Consider the following 14,750-nt stretch of genomic DNA (forward strand, 5'->3'; position numbering starts at 1 on the left):
CAAGCTGAACATGAATCATTTGCCAAAAGGGAACTATTTCATAGCAGGGTGGATACTACAGCACTGATGAAAGACATTTGACAAAGTCTGGTGCAACTTAAGAGGAGCAAAATTATTTTATCCCATAAAGGATAAATCTGTACAAATCGGACCAGAAGAAAAGTCTCTTGTCTTAACTTCCCTTCTCTCCCCTCTCACCGCTGCGGTGGTATAATCAAAATTTAAACTACCATACATGGGCATAGCTCCCCTGCTATCACTGGAGGTATGCTGACTCATGCCAGCAGAAAATATGATCCTTGTGCTTTGTAGTAGGTTTGCTAGTTTTTGGTGATTTCCCCTTGTTTTTAGTGATGCAAGTTTGTTTTCTCAGGCCACTATTGCACTGTTTGGTAATATGTACTAATGATTGGGCGATAATAATATTCTGTTAACTGCCTTCTCTTCCTTGACTTTTCATCCTGTTGTCCCCTTGTTCAAACTTTTTATCAGCACTTGAAGAGGGAAGAACAGAAATTATTTTTCACGCTCTAAGCCTGTTAGCATTGTGATGCAGAACAGGGAGGAGAAGGTTTTGCTTCTGCTTCATCATTAAAAAGAAACGAGTTGCCTAGTAATTTCTGTTGCCTTCTTTTAACCGAGTGAAGTCTGGCGAAGTCCCTCTGTTTGTATTTCTAGCTATCTAGCACTGGGGTGCTTGGTGCAGTTTGGGTTGATGCAGACTAGGTGGAGTAAAACCGAGCCTGTAGGGTGAACAGCGCAAGGCTGAGGAAACCTGCACGAAAACAGACTGCAGATGGGCGAGATAAACAGGATCCCCAGGCTGTGACTGAGTAGGCAGGCCTCTTTAATGGCTCTTAGCAACGCCCCTGCTTTGACCCTCCTCATATGTGAGGAAAATCAAATCAATACACTGTTCTTGAAACCACGATGCTGCAGCAGCAGCAGGGCATTGTGGCAGCCTTCGTCTCTTAAATTCATCTAGGCTTTTCAGTCTGCTGATCTCGGATATCCATCCCTGCGTCTCTGCTGAGGAAGACCCTGACTGCATCTTTAATCGGATTGCTTGAGCTCCCATGTACAACCTTCTTCTTAGCAAGTATTAGGTAGGCAATTTTAAAGTGCTTTTGGATTTGCAGGCAGCTGTAATATTGATCTGAGAACTCTATTGTATTCTCTGTAAACATAGCAGAAGCCTCTCTCTAAAACCTACTCTGTTTTAAATCTTGCTTTTCTTCTGTTTTTGTGGTTGGGCAGGGGGAATTTCTGTCTCCTTCTGTTTTGTTTTTTTGGGGGGTTTGTGGTTTGTTGTTTTTGTTTTTTTTTTTTTTTTTAATTCAGAAACTCTGATTGCCTTGCAAACTGTATATACCAAACACAGAGAGGAAACCATCTACTGCTGAGATGGCTGCACAGCACATGAAAGGTATTAACAACACACAGAATCATAGAATCATTAAGGTTGGAAAAGACCTCCAAGATTATCGAGTCCAACCGTCAACCCACCACCACCATGCCTACTAAACCATGCTCCAAAAAAGCTATATACAGTCATTCAGTAAGAGGGAACCCAAGTCTCAAATTGTATGTTACAAGCACAACGGTCAAGAAAACCAGACCTTTTCTAATGTTATTTTCTGTAAGCTTTTAAAACACGTTGTAGCCGATTCGTGCTTTTGGAAAAGGATATTCCCTCGTTGATCCCTCCCCTGTTTTGCAGAACAGCTATAACCGGTGCCATACAGTTACTTTCAGTGTTGATGAACATCTGTTCGACTGTCTAACGTATAGGGCAGGCTGCTCACTCTTTTATTCTTTGATTTTTCCGGTGCGTGCTTCAAAGCTGCAGATCAGGACTCTACCCACTGAGTAAGTTCTGCTTTGGTTCCAGAGATGGCTAACAGAGGACCAAGCTATGGCTTAAGCCGAGAAGTTCAGGAAAAGATCGAACAGAAATATGACCCGGAATTAGAGTCCAGGCTGGTGAACTGGATTATTGTACAGTGTGGAGAACAGATAGAGCACCCTCCTCCTGGAAGGCAACATTTTCAGACCTGGTTGATGGATGGGACGGTAAGTGTTTTGTCCAATTATGTACTCGCATGGGTTTATATCCACAGTGCCCTTATTTGCTGTCTCCATCTAGCTAAACTGGTCAGAGCTCATGGCCAGCACATAAATAGATACCTTAGCATCTGATTTATTTCCTTTTGACCAGGAATCTTAATCTCAGAAGGTAATTATTCTACTGGTGTGCTGAGATTAGCACAGTACTTATGATTCTTATGAGTCATGCATGTTATATATATATATATGAGTATGACTCATTCCTTCGGCACCTTTTCTCATACAGTTAAATGAGATCTGTTTGAAAATCAGATGCATACTTTTCTCTTTAAGACATAATCAGTGTTAACAGGGAAAGGTGAAGAGATACAGAAAATCTGAAGGATTGGATTGTGTCATAACTGTTTTCTTCTTGGGAAAAAATTCTGTAGCTGAAATGTTGTATTCCATTGGTTTATTGAACAACAGGCAGATGCTGCTGTTTGCAGTGGGCTGTAAGAATACGCTAATCGTTGAATCTCTGCCAAAGTGACTTTAACAATATTTCAATTGACATTGCTTATTTTTTTGGCTCGGGCATGTGGTTTCTTCTCTGTCAGTTGTTACATAACCTTCACCAGTGATTGCTTTGTTGTTTCTAGCAGATTAGGATTTATATGGTCAGGCTATTGCCATCAGTTAATGAAAGCTTTAATGCATTTCTAATATACTTTGATTATTACCAATTCACTTTTTTTGTTTTTAATCGAAGAAATTATGTCCCTGACAGAATCTGGCCAGGTCAAAAGCATTTCTCAGCGTCATTTCATGTGCAGAAATTGTCTTCTAGTTTGGTGACAGCTTTCTAATTTTGTTTCTGTATTTATCTCTCAGCTGTTATGCAAGTTAATAAACAGTTTACATCCAAAGGGAAATGAGCCCATTGCAAAGATCTCTGAATCAAAAATGGCTTTCAAGCAGATGGAACAAATTTCTCAGTTCTTAAAAGCTGCTGAAATCTACGGCGTAAGAACAACAGATATTTTCCAGACAGTGGATTTATGGGAAGGTAAAAATAATAAACTGGAAGTCAGCTTGCAGTCTTCATTTTACTTTGCTTTGATGTGTTATAATGGTGCATTTTGTCTAAGGCATATTCTCTAATGTAATTATCTTTTGTTTCTGTTTGCCTTACCTCATTACCATGTTCTTCCGATGGTGCATTATCTCCTCTGAGGGATTTATATTGCCCTGAGGGCATAACGGAGCCTTTCCAAGCTCATGTGTTATCCAACAGCCCATCGTTTTGATAGAAATCCACAGACCTAATAGAACAAACGTTCTGTCTGCTAGTTATTTCCAAGTAAATAGCTTCTAATAGCAAATATGGAAACCCCTTATTTTTCTGTGGATGAGATTTTATTGTAGTTTTCGAATTATAAGCAAAGCTTAAATTAGAGCTATAAAATACATTCCCAGGAGCATATATGCCTCTGTGGAGCTTATGAGGGCTCGTTTATGACTAGCGAGAAGCAAAACTCACTGTTAACACCATGTTGGCTGAGCATCTCTCTAAGGATGCAGTCTTATTAGAGGTCACTATGGCAACAGCAAAAAATTTCAGAGTGCCCCTGAGGTTTTGCAGTAACCCAGGTGAAGGCTATCTCCGTCCCATACTCGGAGTGTTCTGGTTCCTGAAAAGCTGAGTCATTTGCGCATTCGTATGGCTGGTTTTGCCCGCTCCTGTGGCGATGCATCTCTTCCTGGCGCTCTAACCAAATACGCTGTATATCCTGCATCTCCCTGGACAAGGTGGTGCGAGACGCTTTGTGCGAGGGCTCAAAACAAGGACAGCTGTAGGGTACTTGAAAGGGTCAAAAATCTGCTGAGAGCCCATGAAACAGTGGGAAGAGGAAGGCAAGCCGTTGAGAAAGCCGGTTTGTGTAGGAACACACATGGAGCAAAAAAAGTGGGGTCTAATATTCACAGGCTGTTGGGATAGTGGAAGAGATCACTCCTCTGAAGGACAGTTTGGGGAATGAAAGATTGAGAAGCTCTTTGTGAGTGGGTTAGAAGGGAGGGATATACTGACAGCTGGAGTTCCTGGGATCTGTGATGTTCTCAGGATGCCAGATTTGCTTGGCAAAACCTACCTTTGGGCGCAAGGGCAGGATGTTTTTTTCCAGTTCAGTCTTCAGTGTTTCACCCAATCTACCTTTAAATGCTTTAAACGAAGGGATTTTCACTTCCCTGGAGGAACGCCCTCCCCCCCCCCCCCAACCCAGCCAGGCTGTGGGAGAGAAACTTCGTGCACCCCCCAGCCTAGCAGGCTGCTGGAAGAGAAGCTCCATCTATCTTGTAAGGGATGATCATAGCTCATTTTAGCTGCTGTTCTTTGTGGTCTTTTGCATCTCATCATGGCTTCACACCATGCAAATGAAGGTATGGTACATTGATCCTTATGATGAAAAGGACTTGCTTTGAAGACAAAAAGCTCCTAATGATGGTGGCTCTCTCCTCATTTCTCTTCCTTTCGCTCATCACCTTTTCTCAACAGATGTAAGGAAATAAGCTAGTAACTTCCAGAGGAGAGGAAGTCAAAACAGAACTCACAGCCTGGGAGGGAGGCACACAAGGCTTTTCTCCACTGTTATTTTAGGACTTCCCAAAACTAATCTGTGTCTCCTCACTTTCCCACTCCCTTTTCATCCCTCCTGCTGCTGCTCATTTCTGTGCCGAGATGAAACAGCATGTCTCTCCAGCAGTGAGTCACTGCAAGCTTTTTGTGCCTACCCTTAACTCTGACCTCTAGCATCTGTGCTGCTTCGGGGCTGAATCTCCTGAACCTGGATGCATTAGCTGGACAGAGGGGACAGCCTCTTTTTCACTAGTTCATAATTACAGCGCTCCTACACTTCAGGCCATAACCTCTTTAGAAAGAGAGGAGATGGAAGGGAAAGAAAAATACATGTGACTGAAAACCAGCTTTTCTCTGGCGCTAATTGTTTTCTGAGAGCTTTTGCTTTGAAATTCTTAGTAACGATTAATGAAAATGTTGTAGGATGCAATCTGCTGTTGGCTGTTTCAAACTCACAGAGTCCATCTGGTGCGTTTTTCTTCATCTCTGTGACTTCTTGGTCCAGGGGAAATACCACCTCTCTTTTGGTTCTTTCTTACATAAATGTACTGTGCTGAGCAGCTTTCCCTAATCCATGCCCAGGATATTATGTTTGCTGTTTTTTTACAGATACATCCCCGGTATGTTTTTCAAACAGGCAAGAGGCAACTGTACCTTCTGGGTACTTGTTCAGCCTTTGCAAAACAGCATTTCAGGAGTGCTGTGCAGAGCAGTTCTGTATCTTTGGGTCTGAACCTTCCCCTTTCTGGACCTGGAGAAGAAGGCCTTCCAGCTAGGTTTCCCCCAAAGAGACAGGCTTAGCATAAGAAGTGAGCAGAGGGCCCTTCCTCCTTGTACAGGGCAGTGCCAAGATCCATTACGGGGCTGTGCTATTCAGAGCACGCTGCAGAGGACACTGACGGTGCAGAAGAAATGCCGTCGGTGTGGGTCCCTTGCGGCATGATGCGGGGAGGCTGGGGCCGGGGAGGCAGCCCACGTGGCTGTCGATGAGCAAGTACTGGGGCTGAGGGAAGGGCCCTGACCGCAATTTTCTGCAACGCCCGAGTCAAGCGTGGCTTCAGAGGACACACATGATCCCTTCTGTTGGCGGGATGGCGGTCTTAGGTGACTTTCTCGGTGGAGATTTAAAATTTTTCACAGCCCTTTTTTTTGCTGACCGCCTGAGCCCCTTGTATCACAGAATCACAGAATGGCAAGGGTTGGAAGGGACCTCGGGAGATCATCCAGTCCAACCCTCCTGCTAAAGCAGGTTCACCTAGAGCAGGTTGGAGAGGACACCGTCCAGGTGGGTTTTCAATATCTCCAAAGAAGGAGACTCTGCAACCCCCCTGGGCAGCTTGTTCCAGTGTATCCTTTGCTGGAAGAGGTCAAATGTCACAAGACCACAGGGATTTGGGGTCTCCCCTCACCTGCGGCACCCCTCGTATCTATCAAGGAGGCTCTGCAAAGCAGGGCCCAGGCTGTAGCTTTGTTTTCTTGCGTGTTGCTCAGCTCCCACCCGGTCTGTTTTTCCCCTGTGGCGTCTCCCACTCGCCACTGACAAATAAAGCAGAGCCGAGTGCAGAGCATGGGGGGGGGGGACACACACACGCTGCCAGATGGCTCTGCGAGGCTGATCATATTTTGCTATTTTGCTTACCCGCCTTTTGTTTCTTTTTTTTCCTTTTTTTCTATTTTTTTTTTTCCTGCGCTTGCCGTCATTATTCAGCTCATTCATTTTCAAATCCTTTTTTGCATCCCTCTTCATCCCAGTCAGCCACCGCACGCCTCGTTATATGGGGAGGCACCCCAAGGACGCTGTACGGGGCATCTGTTACAGCATATGGTGCATCTGCTGCTCCGGGGAGCTCCTTGCGCGTCTTCCGCGCGCCCCTGCGTATGTGCACGTGGGGGATGTCGGCTCTTCAGCTGCCTTAAGGAAGGACCCCGTCTGATGCAGTTTGTGTTTAAAAAAAAAAAAAAATACAGTAAAACGAGGACTCTGGGTGGCTGACAATTTGTTTTCTGAGCAAATGGTCCCCTGCGGATAGGTTTGCTGTAAACTTTAATAGGCCGTATGACAGCCACGGTTGGAAACTGCTGGGTGTTTTCAGCTTTTGGGTGTCTTCGTCACCTCGGACAGTGTGTTACGCATTTAGGTTTATATGTGCCAAAGCCCCGAACTTCATCTACCTATAGCCAGGGAGATGCATAGCATAAACACAGAATGTGCAATGCTCGCTTCCCTCTACACTCAGCTGGTCTACAGTGATTTTCATTAGTATTGGTCCACCGGAGGTATTTCTGAAATCTGTTCTCATCATCATGTCTCTAGTGTCTCCTGTTTTTATGAATTACTTATTTTCCCATGTGAAGAACTTACAGTCAAAATCAGATCTGTTAACTTAGATAAATTGTTTTAGGAAAGAGAAAGAACTGGAACAGGAAGAAAGGGAAGGGGAGTCATAGAAACACTTACGGAAGGATTTCAGAAGGAGAGAGAGGCAAAAGGCAGGTTTGCAACAACTTACTGCCTCACACAACTGGAAATACATGCTGCAATTCATTTTTGCTAGTTTTCCAAAAGTTACCACGTCTGGATTGGGTAATGAGTTAGAGTCTGTCTGACACTGAAATTTTATGTTCTTTGCCCTTTTTACACCAAGTGAAAAAGTGCAGAGGAAGAACTAAGAAAAAAGGAGTAATCTTAAATTTTTTAAAGTTTCTGTGGCTTTTTTTATTTGTTTTAATTCACTGGAGGCATCAACAAAAGGTGTTGACCAAAAAGGAAAATTGATTTATTATCCTTTTTGGTTTTCACCTCTCTTGAAAACGAGTCTTTTATTTCAAAGGTGTAAGGTACCTTCTTGGAAAGCTGGTGAATTTTCAGCTGGGTGGAAGGTGCGCCTCTAAGCAAGTGGTAGGCAAGTTTACCCTTCTCAATACAGATGGGATAAATTATCCCCTGAGAAGCTTCTCTCTCGCTGTGGTTTATGGAGGGAACCTAAAGAACTAGTGATGACCAGATATGTAACTTTTACTTGGCTAAAGATGAGATGAGCCCTGACTTTTTGCAATGAGGAAGGAACTGAGATAACGTAGGGAGGGAGAAAGTGGAAGAATAGTGGACTGGGTGGCAGGAACTGAAGGCATGAAATTGCAGAGCATTGATTTTTGGCAGCCTGAGAAAGAAAGCCTGTAGGAAGGATCCGGGAGGTGATTTGATGGGTAAACTGGGAAGGACTGATGCGAGTTATCCACACAGGACCTCTCCAGGACTGCCATGAGCTCTGTTAGCACAGGGACTGTCTGGACTCGCCCGGGGTTAAATGGTGGGAACAGTCTTACCAGTTTACAGGTGAAGATACTGAGACACAGCACAATTACTTACCACACTGCTCTCCTTCAGCCACGTTTTGCTGAGTATATTACTGGGTTTTGTACACAGAAGTGATCTCTTCTTAGGAGAAAATTTTGCCAAAAGGATTATCTAGAAGGACTTAAAATAGCATGGGGGAAGGCATTAAAATAGCCAGAGGCCTGGAAACCTGGAAATGTCTGAATTGTTAAGTTTCGCTTTAACACTGTCCCTCGATGACTTTTAATAAGCTCTTGCGTGTCAGTACCTCCATTTCAGCAGTGGTAAAATAGCATTTATAATGCTATTAATGCACTTTTTCAAGGGAGCTGAGGGAGTTGGTTAATACACTGGATAAGTGTTTATCAGTGTGCCAACTCTTTGTTGTGCAAGCATTTCTCATATTAATTTCACTGTTTGGCTTTCTAGGGAAGGACATGGCAGCAGTGCAGAGAACCTTAATGGCTCTAGGCAGTTTGGCAGTCACCAAGGATGACGGCTGCTACAAAGGGGATCCATCCTGGTTTCACAGGTAAAGTCCAAAGCACAGCTGCTCAGAGCTGTCTTCCCCGGGAAGCCGATAATATTGTCTGCCTTTAGGCTTTCAGGAAATTTATCGGGAAAAGAAGGGAAGAATCTCTCCAAAGTTTCCTTGTAATGGAGAGTTTTTTCTCTCTGGAGTCTAGAGGAGGGAAGCAAAGACACAACCAGGCAGCAACATTTTCTACCCTTCACCGGTTCCCAACTTTATCAGCATCGCTGCTAGTCCCACGTCTTAGCATACCTTGTCAACCTAAAGCGCCACCAGGGCTGCTGGGGAGCAGCCCTGTGGGAGCTGAGCCGCGCAGCCTTTTCTCATGTAGCCCCGTCACGCCATCTTATGCGTCCCTCCAGCCCTGGAGCTGGGACAACACTACTGGTACCAGCACTAAGGAGCACATTGCCTGTGGCTCCAGCTCTGTTTTCCTCCCGGAGGCGCCCCTTTCGGACGAGGCTGTTACAGGCTGTGTTGGTGTGGATGTGTGTGTGCACGCATGGGGAGGACCCTACTGGGTGTTGGCTTGTGGTGGTGCACAGAGGGAGGGATGCAGCATTCTGCTCCAGGCACCTTCGTAGCATCTCCATCTTGCTGCACAAGGGGCCCATGCCAGTTTCTGAAGAAGAGACATAATTTTCTTGTCCATTGACATTATCCCTGACTCTTATTCTCTGGAAGGAGTGTAATGATACTTGGGAAATTCGGCCGCTGGTTTTCATGGCATTCATCTATTTAGCAGCTTCAGCTAATCCTCTATATCCGTTTACCAAGAAAAGGGAACAAAAATAGCAGCAGCCATGCAGATATGTGTGTCCTAGGGGTAGCTGGCAGGAAAAGTGGGCTTTTTGCCTCACATCAGATAACAGACCGAACGACTAATGAAGACAAGGCTGTCGTGGATGTCTGCAAACCCCCATGGAGTGACCCTGTTACCGAACAAAGAGAAAGCATGAAGCCTCTTTCCAGTTTTCATCAAACAAAAAATGATTTAATTTCCTGGTCATCTTTTTTCTTGAGGAGTACCACTTATCTGTGAAGAATTCGCTGTCTTGGCAAAGCCATTTGTTTGCTCTAAAACTCCATTTGTTTTGGCTAGGGAAGCTGAGAAACGGGGACAGGAAGAAAAGGAAATCCTCCTGCCATTAGCCCTCCTGCCCCACAGGCATATTATTGACATGAGATTCTGCCATTCAAGAGTATTTCTTGTGCCGAAATGTCTGAGGCGTGTTAGCAAAAAGAGTGCTGCCTGCTTGTCTTTGGTTTCCTTGAATTCTCTGCTGTCTAGGTGAGGCTCAGCAAAAGCAAAGCAAACTTCACTTGGTTTGTCTTAAACCTTGAGCTGGTTTAACCGAGGTTAAGGGAGACCTGAATTTTAGGTGAGTGCAAACTCCTATGCTTTCTTCATACAAAATTAGTTTAAATTAACTTAATACAGTCCACAAAGAGATTTGTATTTATTGAATATAATTGGGTTTAAAATTCAAATCCAATTACAAGCTTTAATATAAACCAGACATGAAATCACTATGACCCAGACAGGCTTATTTGTTTTATGTAACTAAAACAAAGTCCTACATGGAAAAATTAATTTTCATCTGGACTCTTAATTGTGGGTGGGAATAGTTTTCATTGGCATAAATGAAGATGTGATCACCTCCCTTCTCCCCTGGCTGTCTGTCCTGCCCGTACTGCTTGGGTAACCAATCCATATCTATTTCAGCCCCTGAAATACCATTTAATAGCCACTGCCTTGAGGAATACCAATGTTATTTCTACAAGGAAATAACATATGGCAGATTCAGGATCTGTTTTCTGAGTAGCTTACCCATCCGTTCAGGCAGATCAAGCCCCCTCACTTCCACCCAGCGTTAGTCATGAGTCAGGGCTTTCAGGCTGATTCTTAATCGCCTTTACTTAAATTGAAAGAAGTCAAGATTAAATGGAATAAGAGTATCCGTGCAGGGATCTACAGTGATTAAGATACTCCCACACTTGAGCTAAGCCGTTTAACTTTCCATTGCCAGTGTCTCGCGTAGCCAGCCCCACCAGGCCTGATGCCCCCTTCCTTGCGTGCCCTAGCGAGGTGTTCGTGGAGCCGTGGCTGTTTGTTATCTTCTGGTCTGGCAACCACAAGCACCGGTGCAAAGCTGGCACAAAAAGTTAACGGATCCGGTGGGCTCAGTTTGCCATAAGGGTGATGCCGGGTGATGGCAGAGAGGCCAAACAGAACTTGACATAGTGTGGGACGCTGAGGGGAATAGATTTGCCCTCACCTCTTTTTCTACAGTCTCAGTTAAGGCTATTTACACCAACCTAAAAGCAAAACATAAGTACATGTTGTTATCTGTAAGACCATCGTATACAAAAAGCGGTGCTTATGATGCTAAAAATAACACTATATGATCCACACTGTATGTGTAACCAACTTTTATTAGCATATCCAGGCTTCCCTTTAGTCTCTCTTTTTATTTTTTCATTGCAGTTCTTAGGGTTTTTTTTCCCGTTCAGAGTTACTTTTCAACTTTCTCTGGAATTATTCCACAACACAGCTGAAAATCCTAGGGGGAAAGAGGGGGGGGGTGGTGGAAAAGAATGTGTTCCTGGGATTTTAATTAAAATAAAGGCAGACACAGTGAACCTGAGACTCAATTAGGTAATAGGAGTAGTTCTAAAAACATCCTCTCGTGGAGATCCTGGCAGTAGGTCGGTGCCCATGTAAGTACTCTGGAAAAGAAATTAAGCAGCAGTCAGGGGGGGTTGCTTTCTGAGGCGCCCGCAGTTCTGCATGCCTCCCCCCAAACCAGCATGCTTTCTGGCGAGAGCTGTGGGGCCCGAGAGCCTGTGATGGCTTCTATAAGCCCTGTACAGTAACATCGGAGACCCATTCTGAAAAATGACAGGTCGGTACTGGTTTCCTCTGGATCCTTCTCACCTTTTTGCTTTGCTGGGCTCTTTCATGCTGACATGGGTTCTCCTCCCACGATGTCCTGAACACCCTAGCTTAGCAAAGAAGTTAAGTGTGTTTTTGGACTCAAGCCAGGGTGCTCAGCATGGTACAGGATCAGACCCTCACCGAGAGGGTCGTGTTGATGTTTTTTAATCGCAGCAGGCACCTAGTCTAGCATTCTCATCTAGTGGTGGGGTGGGGAGAAACGAGGAATTGTAACAAATAGCCTGATCCCGGGACAGACAGACACAGCAGGGAGAAAGAGAGTGTACCTGGGTGGGAGGTAGAGTCTGGTAGGTTGGAAGCCTCCCTCAGCCTGGGGCTCTGCGGATTCATACTGCTTATTTGGCAGCAACAGACTGATCCTTCTCCCTGGTAAATGACTTGTTTTCCCCATTTTGTATAAAAGAAAGATTAATCCAAGGTGAATGTGTCTTGCAAGGCAGCAGACTACAGACTTTTGTGCTTCTTCTTGGCAGCCACTTTTGCCCCCAGTGCTATTTTCAGGGAAAAGAGGCTCCTTTTAAACACCAACAAAGGTTGATTGATCCAAAGGGCTTTTGAGATGAGGGACACCGAACAAAAGTGGTCAGTATGTTTTGACAGAAGATAAAGGACTGCCATACAGTTAAGACACAGGTGCAAAGGGCAAAGTCTATTGCTTAGAGGAGAGAGATCTGGAAATGGCAACAGGGCCATTGTTCTGTCCTGTGGGCAACCATCAGCCGCTCTGCGAAAATGAGCAAGTCGCTTCTCTGTCCCGTTGTTTCTCCGGGTACATTCAGCTCTTACTCCACTGAGTTAAATGATATCAATTTGTACTGTTGCTCTTGAAGGGTATCTACTTGTATGAGAGCACAGGTAAGTGTCTCATTGATCAGATCCCGCGCACTACAGCTTTTAAGGGCTGTAGGGCTTCACACAAATTAATCCTACCATGAGTGTTATATACAGCACTACGTAAATATTTTACCTGTCACAGCTGCTGGGGGAGTCCCTTGAGGTTCTTGAATAAGTGCTACAGTGGAAGTCTGAAGCGTTGGAGGTTTGACCAGAGCATTACTTCTAACTGCAGGAAAGCAATTAGCCCAGCCAGCATTGTCCAGCCCATGGGATGGTGCAGATGAAATATTGCATTGCAGGGGGAACATCTGTTACCATGAGCCAATTTCAGATTGCTTTTCATGATCCCCACTCTGGGCATACACACAATGACGGTATGTCTGTATGTTGCTTTTTTTTGTGTGTGTGTGTATCTGGACAGGAAAGCACAGCAGAATCGACGAGGATTTTCAGAAGAGCAGCTTCGTCAGGGACAGAACGTAATAGGCCTTCAGATGGGCAGCAACAAAGGAGCATCACAGTCGGGTATGACAGGCTATGGGATGCCAAGGCAGATTATCTAAAAGCATCTCTGTCTGTAGAGAAAACACTCCTTCTGCAGAAGCATCTCTGTCTGTAGAGAAAACACTCCTTCTGCGGCATGGTCTGGTTTAAAAAAAAAACAAAAAAAAAAGCTCATTAGTTCCCTTTCTGCCTGTTTTTTAATAGTTAGTGCTCTCTGAGATTTGGGGTATTTTTGGTTTGGTTTGTTTTATTTGCAGCTGCAAGAGTCCATCTAGGCACTTGGGTTTTCGTGGTGGTGTGTGTCAGTACACAGCACGTGCGCACTGCTGCCTCCTACTTTTCACTTCTGAACTATGCAAAGACAATTATTCTGTATTAATTTATTTGCAAAATGTTACCTTCCATATTTGTCTCACACCGCACTTGTATTTCAACCGGTAACCTCGTTCTTCAATTCAGTGATGGTATTGTTTGACCTAAGAATAAAAACAAATTAAAGACACCTCTTAGACTCATTATTTAAAGGAGGTAAAAACAATTAAAACCAAGAAACATATGGTACAGTGCTGAAGAGTGAAGTGCTCTGAATGGTTGAGCTGTCTCATCTCTAACCCAGAGCCCTCTCTGAGTGACTGCTTGCTATAGTGTTTATAGTCTGCATTACATATTCAATTTAGTGTTTTTCTAAAGGCACACCCAATGTATTTTGCTAAAAAGAAGAGAAGATATATTATCCATTGAGTCTGATTCATGTAGTTCCACCCCATTTAGCTCAGATTTCCCTTGACCTAGTGTGCTGGGTTGGCTGCAGCTGGCAAACTGGCGGTCCGAGATAAAATCGGTTTAATAGGGAAAGCCAAAGCTGTGTGTGAAAACAAAGCAAAATAAGGAATTAATTCTCACTGCTTCCCCGTGGCAGGCAGAGGTTTAGCTGCTTCCTGGAAAGCAGGGCCTCGGCATGCATGATGGTTACTTGGTACCAGAGACAAGCCCCCCCCTGCCCCTTCCTCCTCCTTTTCCCTGAGCTTTTGTTGCTGACCATGATGTCCTATGTATGGAATAGCCCTTGGGCCCACTGGGGCCAGCTGTCCCAGTTGTGTCCCCTCCCAGCTTCTTGCCCACCCCCATCTGTGGGGGAGGAATGAGAAAGGGAGAAGACCTTGACCCTGCTGTGCAGGTGCTGTTTAGCAATAGCCACCCCGCTGGTCTGTTATCAACACCAGTCACAAATCCAAAGCACAGCACCCTACAGGCTGCTGGGGGGAGGGCTAACTCCATCCCAGCCAGACTCAGTACACCCAGCAGCGGGTGAGTCTCCAAACCCAGTGAGTCTCCAGTTCTTCACCGGGAAAGGACAATCTGTCAGGCAGAAGTGAGAACAGGTTTACAACAGTTGCTACTATATCAAACAAAATGCAAACCAAGGTGTGTTTTAAATGCAAAGGAAGAAATAGAAGAAAAGTGATGGAACGCTTCTGACCTGAAAAACACTCACCCTTCACATTCACCTGATCTCCTGTGATGGCCTGTGAATGTGGCTGGTGGCTCGTTCTGGGACAGTTTGCTGGAGAGTCAATAGGAGAACTTGCTGCCGTAGTCACCTGGCCGCAGCGGCTTACCAGAGCAGGTTGACCTCATGGCTGTGTGGCCCATCGTACGTGTGGGGGATGCACGCTATTTTCTCTGCAGGGGTTTTTTTTCTGTTAACTGTCTCTGCCGGCTTCACTCTCAAAGCCCAGTCGCTGCTTCTCCACAGGCAAGTGGAAAGGGAAACATGATAATTGAACTCTCTGGGCTTTTTTTTTTTTTTTTTTTTTAAATTCATGACAGACTTCCATGAAGGCCTGAAAAAGTACTTTCTGGGCAGGTAACAAATGAAGGGTAATCTGTTCTGACA

The 14,750-nt window shown here is 44.7% G+C and overlaps 1 protein-coding gene across 2 annotated transcripts; it reads left to right on the plus strand.

Moving 5' to 3' along the window:
* Positions 1-1,017: 1,017 nt before the first annotated feature.
* TAGLN3 (transgelin 3) lies at positions 1,018-13,156 on the plus strand. Of its 2 annotated transcripts, none has more exons than XM_009644824.2 (5): positions 1,018-1,106; positions 1,892-2,073; positions 2,941-3,115; positions 8,451-8,553; positions 12,771-13,156. In XM_009644824.2, exons 2-5 carry the CDS (start codon positions 1,894-1,896, stop codon positions 12,910-12,912), a joined length of 600 nt encoding a protein of 199 aa, XP_009643119.1. In that variant the 5' UTR covers positions 1,018-1,106; positions 1,892-1,893; the 3' UTR covers positions 12,913-13,156. The 2 variants fall into 2 exon arrangements, with proteins under 2 accessions (XP_009643119.1, XP_009643121.1); XM_009644826.2 differs by having other exon boundaries at positions 1,042-1,106; positions 1,844-2,073.
* Positions 13,157-14,750: the final 1,594 nt, after the last annotated feature.

Source organism: Egretta garzetta, unplaced genomic scaffold (assembly GCF_000687185.1).
Source record: "Egretta garzetta isolate BGI_Z169 unplaced genomic scaffold, ASM68718v1 scaffold278, whole genome shotgun sequence".
NCBI lineage: Eukaryota > Metazoa > Chordata > Aves > Pelecaniformes > Ardeidae > Egretta > Egretta garzetta.

What these genes read in the sequence shown, in the direction of transcription:
- TAGLN3 (XM_009644824.2), top strand. Translation starts at nt 1,894, where the DNA reads ATGGCTAACAGAGGACCAAGCTATGGCTTAAGCCGAGAAGTTCAGGAA. An exon ending in GACAGTGGATTTATGGGAAG is followed by an intron (nt 3,116 to 8,450) that starts GTAAAAATAATA and finishes TTGGCTTTCTAG; the next exon opens with GGAAGGACATGGCAGCAGTG. An exon ending in GATCCATCCTGGTTTCACAG is followed by an intron (nt 8,554 to 12,770) that starts GTAAAGTCCAAA and finishes GTATCTGGACAG; the next exon opens with GAAAGCACAGCAGAATCGAC.